Source organism: Montipora foliosa, chromosome 1, assembly GCF_036669935.1.
Source record: "Montipora foliosa isolate CH-2021 chromosome 1, ASM3666993v2, whole genome shotgun sequence".
Classification (NCBI taxonomy): domain Eukaryota; kingdom Metazoa; phylum Cnidaria; class Anthozoa; order Scleractinia; family Acroporidae; genus Montipora; species Montipora foliosa.
This window is the reverse complement of record NC_090869.1, coordinates 47,688,107-47,700,606: the sequence shown is the minus strand read 5'-3', so window position 1 is coordinate 47,700,606 and position 12,500 is coordinate 47,688,107. Positions and strand designations below refer to the sequence as shown.

General features: G+C 38.1%; 1 protein-coding gene across 1 annotated transcript in view; it reads right to left on the bottom strand.

Annotated features, from left to right (window-relative positions):
- The window catches only part of LOC137999921 (xanthine dehydrogenase/oxidase-like), a 140,427-nt gene that overhangs the window by 31,504 nt on the left and 96,423 nt on the right, over nucleotides 1-12,500 (bottom strand). Inside the window, exons 24-29 of the mRNA XM_068845917.1 lie at nucleotides 10,968-11,047; nucleotides 9,853-9,962; nucleotides 3,188-3,292; nucleotides 2,034-2,112; nucleotides 1,674-1,788; nucleotides 1,043-1,123 (exon numbers count right to left, since the gene is read on the bottom strand). Of these exons, the coding sequence (XP_068702018.1) occupies nucleotides 1,043-1,123; nucleotides 1,674-1,788; nucleotides 2,034-2,112; nucleotides 3,188-3,292; nucleotides 9,853-9,962; nucleotides 10,968-11,047 (570 nt within the window). The remainder of the gene's footprint in view (nucleotides 1-1,042; nucleotides 1,124-1,673; nucleotides 1,789-2,033; nucleotides 2,113-3,187; nucleotides 3,293-9,852; nucleotides 9,963-10,967; nucleotides 11,048-12,500) is intronic.

The window sequence follows — 12,500 nt, the reverse complement described above, 5'->3', positions numbered from 1 at the left end:
CGTCCAGAGGAACTATCTGTATAATTCGTCTTTGTAGACGAACTTTCGTGGATACTTCGTCTGAACGGATCATCCGTCCGTGTGATTGTAAATAAATACGGGCTACAGACGAACTATCCATGAAATCGAGGCCTTGTTACATGAAGGAAGCAGTTGTTCACAGTAAACTGTAAAGTCAAGACAGCGGACAAAAGAAGCTGTTTGAGAAACTTATGTTTCAAAATTTAATTCCTCCATGAAACGCCTTTTTTTGCCATTTCATCTTTCAGTCTCAGTAGAGTATTGGCCTTTTTTGACAGCTTTTCTTTTACTGTGTTGCTGCCACCATTTTGAAATTTGCCACCCATATGGAAATGACTGATACCCAAGCCTTTTCATCGCACTTTCTCGGATATTCGTCTGGCATAGATGCCAGTCGACCTATAAGGCACAAGGATAGATCGTCTCGTAGTTCGTCCCGTGTTTATGCTAGACAGATGATTCGTCTTGACGGATGATCTGCCTGGGTGGATGATTCGTCTCTGTATAAATCGAGCCAGTCGTAAGGGGTACGCTTCACCTGGTTTGGATGCAACCTAATCATTTATTTTCATTGAGCATTGCCGAGTTAACACCGTTTTACTCATGTCTGACACAAGGCTTGGTAAGGCTTCTTCATAAGAGCTTCATAACTGGGCCGGCTTATTCGGCAGATAGTTTTGGATGATTCGTTTTTCACGGTTAGTTTTTTCATTTGCATTACAATGTAATCTAACGTGGATACGAGGCAATTTCGGGTTAAAACTACAAAATAGCCCCAAATTGCCTCACATACATGCTAGATTACAATGTAATGCAAATGAGAAAAACTAACCATGAAAAGGGCTATTCATTCAAACATTACAAAAGGCATGATTCGCAGGAGATATTCATTCCAGTAATAAGTAGTATGCATCGAGAATAATTCTACAACTGTTACTTTTTAATAAACAATTTAATAGGGAAAGCGATTTGCTGTTACCAAGCCAACCTTGCCAACAAACTGATAGATTCTAGATACTACCTGGTGCTCGACACCACGTGCTTGATGCCGTATTAGTTTTTGTAGCGTATGGAACAATTTTCCAGTTAGGGCAGAAATATGCTAGAACCAAGAGAAGACAAAATCAGCTAAAACTTTACTTCGACTAATGCTATACATGTCAAATAAAAAAACAACAACAACAACAATTGAAGTAAGAAATGCATTTCTGGGCTAAAGACAGCATTTTTGGTTTTTTTCCACGGGGCCTCATATCTTAGGCTTTCAGAGAGCTCATTTCCCGTTTGAACAGATTTATACAGTAAATATTAAAATTAAAGGCTTTATATTTTGCGATAGCAATGACCATTTCACAAAGAACTTACATCTCTTTCTCTTTACGAACAGTGTGTACTTCCTTTGTCTTCTCAAAAAGGTTACTAACCAGTACTTTAAAACTTTTAGCAAGGTGCTTAAGCAAATTGTCGTTTTAAAACAGTCCTTACTGTACTACTGAGATAATAATGAATAGTAAGAAGACTTCACTGAAGTAGCTAAAATCTTTGTGTAAAACAGGTCGCTCTCTTAGTCATATTGAGAACATTTTAGTGTTCAGGGGACTAGGTACAACTATAGCAAGGCAACTATCATAGGAAATGACGAGCATACGTACCATTGTCTGCATAAACTTGGGCAACAGACACATCAACCTCATTGGGACTCGAACCACAATCGCAATAAAAACTCAAATCAATTCCATTGAGTTTCCCTTCACTGGTGACACCAACCTTACAAAACAATATGTGTGAGGAATTTAGCACATCTAACTAACGTTCTCAAACGTATAACAGCGTAACGCCAAATCTACATAACATTTATATCGAGGAGATTGTGACCAATGCAGTGTTTCGGTTACTTCATCGGAAAATCATTACGGATGAGTGAACGACCTGTCCTTTACAGTGTAATGTACATTTATTCTTAGTTACCGGGTATGTTATTTGATTTTTCTATCCTTAGCTCCTCTCCATACCTTATATGTTGCTTTGTATGGTTCTCTTCCTCCAATCATCTCCATGTTAGTGTTCAAATTCAACCGCATACGCACTGGCCTTAAGAAGAAAACAAAGTCAGTGTCTGCGTGGGTTTTACATTTTGTTTCTACAAGGATTGCCTCCACATCGTAATTTAAATTTTTCTCCTCCCTTTTAATCAAGTAAACATCAACTTCGTTCCGGCTTTTACAATTTTTTTCTAAATGGTCCCTGGTGTTTGATCAAGTCTTACTAAAGTCAGAAAACTCAAAGCAGCGCCGAAAGAGGTGATGATCTGAGTTCTATTGCGGACAAAGCGTAAAAAGAGAGTGAAAATGAGTTATTGAGACTGTTTTGGCGGTTCTTTTATTTCAGGAAAATCAGTAGAATACATGGAAGACTTCACGTTACTATACTATCTTAAGGAGATTTGACAGCTTATACTTTACTCCTTAACACAAAAATCCTATTATTTCAACGTCATGTGATTGGTCGGTGCAGGCTACGATCGCTGATGCAGTAGAGTCATTGGACTTTCAGTATGATACACGCTGGAAATTATCATCTTCAGCGGGGACCACGGAGTACGTTTGAAAGTGGCGGGGGGGGGGGGGAGAGGGGTTGTTAGAGAACACGGAAGTCTGAGGGGAGGGGGGAAGAGGTTTAGAAGAAAACAACACAATAGGAAAAAAGTGGGGTATAGCCCCCAGCCCCTCGGATTTTTGTCTTTAGGAGTAAATTATAAGCCGTCAAATCTCCTTAAGATCATACAGTAACATGAAGTCTTCCAAGTATTCAAAAGAACTGCCAATACAGTCTCAATAACTCACTTTTACTTCTTTCTTTTTAGGTCGTCAGCCCTGATACTATTATTTTAGAAGACGCACTATTTAGATCCTGTAACTGGGGGGTAGATACCATTGACCTTGTATAGAACAAACGATAAAATTACATCTACCGCTTAATCATGCTTTACAATCTTATTCCTCAACAGTCGAATTTGTCACTTAAGACAAAAACTAATCTACAGCGACTACTACTACTTTGCGAAGCAAGATCGTATCAAAGGACATAAAACTGAGGACGTAAAATTGTTTAGCACATTAAGGTAGAAATGGAAAAAAAAAAACAATAAAGTTTGTTTACTTCTGACCTTTTTGTAACAAAAGTAGCCAAGGCACATGCTCCAGCAATCAGACTGGGGCGACTAAATCTGGCACCATATGCTCCTCCACATCGCTTCACACTCATATTCACACTGACAAAATACAGAAGAATATGTATAGCAGGTTAAGACAAAGGATATTACTTTTTTTTTAACATGATGAAATAAAATTCATATCTTCAAGCAACCACGTGATTTTCTTTTTATTATATAGAGCAAAAAACACCAAGCACAAACTTTAGCGCGAATTCTTACAGCTCGGCAGCTGGAATTTCTTCAGTGTTTCTTCACTTGGAAGGAACTCCTTGAATACTTTTATGTCGTAGGAAGTTTTTGTTCTTCGTATTAGCATTTTCTTGTTCATTAGAGAAGGAGTTTACGTCAATTTCAGAGAACTTCACGAATCTATAGCTCGTCATTTTTCACTGACTGTTTGCACAAACCATGCAATAGGGGGAAATGAATTCATCAATATCCTCACTAGCGAGGATGGAATATACGCCACTCGGGTCTCGGTATGCTCTAGTAAAACAGGCCTGTCTATATAATGAAGCAAATTAATGCTAAACTGGCGAATTCAGGGTTTGATAGAACTTCACATACGATCACAAATGTGAGTTAAGTATCAAGGGTTGTCATTACCTAATCAGCTACATACGTAATGACATTCGTGTTAAATGGGGTAGGTGTCACAAAGTAACCCTCTCACCATGGCCTCAACCAGAACCAAAACCAAACAGCAATATATGAAGTTCTTAAGCTTAAGACGACACCTTGGAACACGAAGTAAAGCTGATGCAAAGTTTACGCAAAGTACCATAGAGCTGCATTGGAAATGAATGGAAGTACCTGATGACAAACATCTCAGAGAAGCAAAGTGGAGCAGAAGATCAAACCAAATCTAAACTAGACGCTACAAGAGCGTAAACTGGGTTGCCTGTGGTACATGTTAAACAAAAACAGAGGGCACTGAGTTGGACGGTATTGAAGGCGCGGAAATTGGATTTCCCAGGAGTAATGCTGGCTGGGCCAATCCGAAAATAACAAAGGAAAAAGCCTAGAAATTCAATAGGTACTCGTAGTAACTTCTACAATGGAAGAAGCAGGCCAGGGTATCGAGCTCTAATGTAGCATATTTCTCATCATCCCCAGATATGCTCAGTCCGAGAACGAAACACTACTGAGTTTTAATTCGTTTTCTCGAAACGAAACGTATCTATTTTGACTTCAGGACAACCTATTTACACACTGAGGTGTAGTGGCCAATCAGACTAAAGTTTGAAATAGCTATTACCGGTATTGTAGTTAAGCCCACGTCTCAGCGGTATGAACTTCAGCATAGGAGGCCAAAGCTCGCGTTACGCGCGAGACATGACTGTCAAAGAGTCCCGTCAGCGACAACACTGTTCTGGACATTCTTTTTTTGAGGACGTTTCACGACAAAGGAGCAGAGAAGCGAAAAGTTATGAAAAAATGTAGGAAATGAAGTAAGTTGACTCACCTTACTCGTTTTCTTTTTTCTATTCGAGGTTTTTAAAACTGCTTTGGGACGTTGTTATTTGAGAGTCTGCAGTAATCTTCCCAAGACGAAGTCAAGGCTGGACTCAGCGATGCACGGAGAAATGTACTCAAAAGCATTTTTCTCCCTGAAAAGCAAGTTCCCTGCGAAGTTTTTCCTTCCAACGAAAAGAGCATAGTCAACCTCCTTCCGAGGGTGTCTGGAGCGGGAGACAAAGAGACTCGCGATACCGGTGCCACGCTATAAGCAACTGAGCTATGAAGCCACTGACGTTGGGAGCTAGTCATTTAATGGTTCTAATGTTCCCGTGAGGAATGAATCAACGATGAAGTGATACATGAAATGAATCATATATTGAACTGCGCACCGGTATCGCGAGGTCACGGGTTCAAACCTCGATGAACTCCTGAATTTCTCAGGCTTCTCTACGCAGCTGCTATAAATCGCGTTCATAACTGCGAGGATCATAGCTTCACTTGATTTATATCCGCAGTTCAATACATGATTCATTTCATATATCATTTCATCGTTTAAATAAAGTAAGTTAACCCACCTTGTTTATTTTGTTTTGTCTTTTCGAGCTTTTTTGAACTGTTTTGAGATGTTGTTTGAGAGGCTGTCGTAATCTTCCTAAGTCAAACCTAAGGCTGGACACAGCGATTCACGGAGAAATTTAGTCGAAAGCCTCGTTCTCGCTAAACAGCGAGTTCCTTGCGCAATTTTTCCTTCCAACGAAAGGAGCACAGTCTGTGTGCCTCCGTCTGATCAGCTTGCTGAAAGCATCATCCCTTCGGCTCGAATGAGAAAGATTTCCTTCACATTTCTAGTCCAGACACTTTTCGCTTGTCTTTTAGGCTACGGGAATGAAATTAGGGATCTTGCCCGCATGAAAGTGCCACTCGCCCCTCCATTACACAGTCGATCCTGTCCGTGAAAAGATATATGGACTGTGGGGAAAGGGTTATTTTTTCCAAGGACCAGATCCGACTGTGTACCGTACGGGTAAGTGGTAAAAAATCTGGAAGAACTTTTAAATGTGTGTTTGGGGAGGGGTGGCAGTATAGGTCTTGTCAACCTTTCGGGAAAGGAATCACAACGCATTTGATTTTGTGGCCAGACAACCATTGGCAAAACGTTTCACGGCAAGGTATTGAATGTACTACACATGGAATTCCACGTGAAAGGCAAAAAGTTGTTGTCAAATCGATCGGACGCAACCGAAAATATACTCACGTCCTTCGAATTTTTGTATGCCCGTCAGAAGGTCCGTATTCAAACTAAAAAGTGAGCAGTCCAATTGAATGATAACGAAGGATACTAATAGTCTGCGACACCTTTAAAGAAAAAAAAAAGTTTTTTCGTGAAAGAAAACAAGCGAAATGTTTATCCATGATAAAAGGTGTTTGTAAAAAACGTTAAAACTGATCTAGATAAAAAAATTATTAAAAACTGAATTTCGACTGCAACTGCGGTCTTCATCAGAGTGACTAAAATATGCTGGCTATGTGGAAATTCTAGAAAAGAATGTCAATAAATGGCACAAAAGAATCTTTTTGGAATCATGGCACTCCACAATAGACAAAAATGCGGTGAACGAGCGGAAGCCATTCCCCTCTGTCTATAAGACATTATTGAAGCCCTTTAGTTTTAGCATATTACTCTTGAACAGCATATTTTAGTCACTCTGATGAGGACCGCAGTTGCAGTCGAAAATTCAGTTTTTAATAATTTTTCATCTAAATCAGTTTCAACGTTTTTTATAAACACCTTTTATCATATAATGGATACTGATCGCCCATCAAGTGTTTATCCATGGGAAGCAAACATGTTCGGCTTTCGATCAGTCAGTGTCATATGTTTATGTCACCTATCGACCTCAATCTGAATGTGCAGGTATTTTATTTTGTTCTTTGATTTTCTTTTTTCTTTCGAATGTTAAACAAAGAGATTCCTCAGTCGCAAGCTCGTACAGTGAGTAGGCAGTTTTGACTTATTTATATGTAATTCAACAACTTAGTCTAAATTGTCGCTGTTATATTTTGTGAAACTTCACACCAGGCTTTAGCGTTTAATTTATAACACAAATTGTGAAGTATATATTTGGCGTCGGTAAAATAAGAGACATTTTTTAAGCAAACGTAGTGTGTGGTGTATTTTTTATGATAGTGTATGTTCTGTAGAAGCAACTTTAGCTACAAACGAAATATTCTATTTTGGGAACTTCAATCGCCGCTCAACATTGAAGGTTTTATTGGCCACAAAAGCCCTTCTTTTAGCTTGACCGCTTTTGTGGGAATATAGCATCAGGTGTGTTGACCTTTAATTATTTATTGAAAAAAATGCCTTGTCAAACGATTACGCTTTCGCCTAGTTGTAGGTCAAAATATAACGAAGACTGTACCTCAGTGGGTCTCTTTCCCTCTCGATCCAGAGACCCTGGGAACGAGGTTGACTATGCTCTTTTCGTTGGAAGGAAAAACTGCGCAGGGAACTCGCTTTTCAGCGAGAAAAAGGCTTTCGAGTACAATTCTCCGTGAATCGCTGTGCCCAGCCTTGACTTCGTCTTAGGAAGATTAGGACAGCCTCTCAAACACCAACGTCCTAAAACAGTTTTAAATACCTCGAATAGACAAAACAAAATAAACAAGGTGAGTTAACTTACTTTATTTCGTTCATTCATTGATAACTTTTCACTTCTTTTCTCTTTTGTCGCGAAACTAACTCAAAAAACAAAACAAAAAACTGTCTAGAACAGTGTTGCCGCTGACCTGACGCTTTGACAGTCACGTCTCGCGCGTAAAGTGAGCTTGGGCCGCCTATGGTTTCAGAAGGGGTGAAAAGAGGCTTTCGGGTCAAAACAGTAATCTCTTATCGAAGGACTGTGTGATTTCTTGATTCTCGACTGTTTTCTTCGCTTTTTTCTTCCGAGTAATTTGAGATTAATTTTGTCTGGCCTAAGTGTGGAAAGGCACTGTATAGCATATGGATGTGTTTGTAGGCAAAGAGGTAGAGTTATATTTCTAGTACAAGCAGTTTATTTTGGAACTTCCTGGAACTTGCTGTAGCAAGAAAAAACTTGAACTCTTCGATTCAAAACAGGAACTAGAAGTTTACGAACGTGAATTCCTTATGCTGTGTGGTTGAGTGTTCTTGTGTATTCTCACGTCTTCTTATGTGGTTCGAACTAGCTTGAACATACAATATTATGAACAAAACACTACCAAAATAACATTCTACACTGTGATCTAAGGCTAATAACGTGATAAAGGGAAATCAAATAAAAGGCACTTTAACCAAACGATGAAATAAAAATATTATTCTACACAAAACTGGAAAATTCTGGACTTACGTAAGCTCCGAGTTGTCAATGATTCCTTAAATTTTGATTCGTTATAGATGATCTTTTGTCTTCCAGATGATAAAAAGGAGTGGGTTGTTCGGTGAAGGCTAGACATAATAAAGTTACTTTTAAAGGAAAACAACGAATTATTTGAGTACAACATGCAGGAAACGATAGACCTAAGGCCTGTTTTAAACGTGACATTTCACATGTGCCGAATCCCACGCAAATGAGCGAAAACAATAGATTTTTCTCATATGCATTAGATTCGGAACATGTGAAATGCGACGTTGAAAACGGGCCTAAGCACTACAAAATTAGAAATTTATGTCACGAAAGCTATACATTATTGGGCGTGTGAAAAACAAAACTAACAGCAGTGTTAACCGAAGTAAAAACCCTAAATTTACGAAACTTTAACTATCGAGGGCAGCTTCCATTCAACAACTGTAGTTTCTCTTCTCCTGAGAAAAATGTAAATTCTGGACAGGAACTCTTTTTTTTTTTTCACATTTCATGGGCTAAATCTCTCAGTCCAATCGAAAGAACACTTGAAATACAGAGTGGCTAAAAGCTCTTGTCATCTCATTGAAAACAACTAGCAATCAAATATCCACCCACCTATGCAAATTAGTTAAGCCTGAGTCATTTCGAACACGATCAATCCACAAGACCGAAAAAAAAAAGACGGAAAAATCTATCAAAAACCCTTTACAGCCAAAAGTTTTATTGAAATAAACAACATAATTGCTTTTAGGAGGAAGAAAAAAACTCTTAAAGAATCATTGTATTGCGTGCGTGCAAACAAGCTGTGACAATCTTTGTCAAAAACTATACGCAACTAAATAAATTCCCCACCAGTTTTCAGGATCAAAGCATTTACTGAAGGACCTTTTCCTTGAAAAATGATGCAAAAAATGGACAGCAAACTTTCAGTCAAATAATTCTTGAGTAACAACAATTAATCTAATTTCCAATTGTCTTCACCTAAAGACTGTGCAGAGTTGAGTACAAATTAATAGCCAGACAACAGAGATCACAGATCCACTCAAGCTGTTCCATTCCTTCTCTGAGTTTGTTAAACCCATATCCAACCAGAAAAAAAGTTACCAGAGAATTTTTCATTTGGTTTCAGTGTTGTACATGACACTACAGTTAGTAAAATATTAGAAATACAACTCACTTTGATACGGCTCGACGGGTGAAAGATGCAATTGTTGTCGAAGTCCATTACTCGTCGCTTTTTAAGATTCCAGATGTTTAACTTTTCACCGCCGGTCTTGTTTATCCAACTGACGTTCAATTTTTGAGCTCCATAAGGGTATATTTTGTTTAAAGATTCACTAAAACGCCCTTCGCGCTACAATGATTTCGATGCCATATTGCAGGTTAATTAAATATTTTACTATGTCTACCAGATAAAATCTACGCCTTTCTTCTATCTCCTGAAATCTTCTAAAGATACGCGGAGAAGTCTCTAGGAACAAAGGCGATACTTAACACGGGAGTGACGGAAAGACCTATTGCGCAACTTTTCCATTTTCCGATACGGAAAAAAATAAAACTGAGAAATTTTCATGTTCTGCCTGGATTGCCATATATGGCAACCCAGTAATTAAGTAGCTATTGACGTGAATGAGGTGACAGCTCTCGCTACTTGTTAGAGGGCAACAATACCTGGCACTCTTCAAAACTAAAGCGTCTTTATAAAAAACTCGACGTCAATTATTTCAACACTTACCATGTGCAGTAAAATATAAAAAAATCCTTGGTTAATGCAAATCAGTGACTAACCTTTGAACAGGAAAGTTAAGAACTTGAGCAACAGCTGCCTGTGTATCATCAATGCACTGAGTTGGACAGTGGACAGTAATGCCATCATCTTCAGGAACACACATTGTAACCTGTCATGCAAAATGCTGGCATAGCATAAAGTTCTAAAAGCCTCAATTAAACAAAAACAAACTAATCCTGGGTTGGCAGGGGGTTGGGTTTAAATGATGAGGTAATTCTAACAATAATAATGATGATATTAATCACTTGTGGAAGACCATGTCACTTGTAACTACTAGAACACAAAGAAGAATGCTTGAACATTGACGGTGTCACCTCAGTTTGCAGCTAGCACCTTTGTGTCAACAACATGGATTGAAAAACTGGGGGTTAAGATTGGAATTGCACTGCTACAGAAAACTCTGTTATTACTAACGGCCAGGATTTTTAGAAACGTTTTTCTAAGTACCAGGAGAACGACCCCAGTGAACCCTTGACCATTTGCTATGACTCGCTGCCTTAAGATGTATGTCGGCATAAGAACAGCCAGAGCTCAGAACTAAATGGAAAATAATACTAATGTATATGCACAGGAATCATGTTAAAATTCAATTGTCCTTTTATCCAGCGAAAGACCTGTTCAACTGGCATTTATAAGTAAGAGAATGCATTTGTTTACTGAGGCGGCAGAAGGGGAAAATGCTTCCCGCCAAGGCACCCGATGATAAAATCCCAGTTAAACCTTCTGTGGGTTAGAGTAAACTCCTAACCGAGCTCATTTAACAATTTTATCAATAAACTTTTCTGCTCTTCACTCTTTAAACCCCCCCCCCCCCCCTTTTTTTTTACCAGTAGCTGTTGCACACATTTCCAATCGGTAATAAAGCTTTCATTTGCGAACAACTAACAATTGAATTTACTGAATTGAGGAACTTCACCAATTCCAAAGGCGCTGGGGAAATCTTAAGTCTTGAATGAGGAACATTGATTTTAATAACTTTTTTTTTTGTCGAGGGTGAAGAGAAAGAGGTGTGAATTTGGATTTAGTCCTGTTTCTTTCCCTTGCAAACTGCCCTCAATCTTTAATTTTTTTTATCTATAGTGTACAAAAACACCACAAACAATAGGTTTCTGACCTGTGTTTCCATATGAAAGTGGTACTGGTGATCTGTGTATATGGAGCCCTGCACAACTGTTGCTGAGTTTTTAATTGCAGCTAATGGAGAAAAGTACAGTCATGGGTGACACTATGAGGGTCTCGGTCCAGCATATTGTCTTATGAGAGATGCTTCACAATAAGACCAACTTTGTCTTCTCAATGACCCGTCTACGAAAGGTAGGAAAGGCTGGGGTCGAGTTAGGCTGGCCATATTCCAGAAAAAAATTCTCTTATGAATAATGAATGTCGTAAATTGAAAATTTATAATAACAATAATAATAATAATAATAATAATAATAATAATAATAATAATAATAATAATAATAATAATAATAATAAGGGCTTAACAATGCCTAATATAAATATAACAAGATTAAAATACATGCATGTATATACAATAATTTTAATAGCGTCTACAAGAGTTCAACTGATATATATATATATATAGGTAGGTAGGTAGGTAGGTAGGTTGGTAGGTAACCTTATGTTACCTTCATTACCTTACAGATTTTGTAAATAGCCAATTTTCAATTAGACTGTGTTTCTAATTAGTTAGCGTAATATAGTTGCGAGAAAACTTGCTGGCCTTTAATTATTAGTTAATAGGTAGTCAATAATCCATCCTTTCGTAATAAGTATGGTTAATTTGTTAAACTAAGTGTTGTTGTGTAACCTTATTGTCTTTTAATAGGTGTGTTCTTGTATTTGGCTTGCCCCGTCTCGCTTAGCCTTTTTCTAGCTACTTGCGGGGTAAGCCATCCACTTTCATATTTAGCTCAATAAAGTTGTTGTTGTTGTGATATATCAAAATAATAAGATTTAAGAAATATACAATGTTTATGCTACGCTTTACCAAAGTTCAAATACGCAGCCATTCCGACCATACTACTAATATACAAATAAAACTCTGAATAGAAGACCTTTAATGTACTAATAATTATAAAAAAATCCAAAATATACAAAAGATCCAAAGAGAGATATAGCTTATCTAATTCGTAGGCTTGTTTAAATAAAGAAGACTTCAGAGCCCTCTTAAAGGCACTTGCGTTTGCCGAGGACTCTTCACGGGAAGTTCATTCCAGTGCTTTGAGCCTGCTATGGAGAAAGCCCGGTCACCATACAATTTTGTGTTGGTCTTACCAACCTCAAGATAATTCTGCTAAGTGATCCAAAATAAGTCCTGTAATTAAGCAGTTCTGGGATATAAGAAAGCGATTGACCCTTTACTCCTTTATACACAAGAAATATAATATGAAATATAATTCTCTGATTTATCGGTAACCAATCATGTAGACTGTAGAGAACCGGTGAAATATGCGTCCAGTTTGGAGCTAACAAAACTGGGCCGATTTACATATTTTAGAAATGTGTTCCTCTTGTGAAAGATAACTGTCAAAAACTACTCCAAGATATACTTGAAACAGACTTAATGCATTCATCAGCAATAATGATGCAATTCAATTCAGGCTCAGCACGGAACTTGGAGGTAGAGACAAGTACCGGTAGTTCA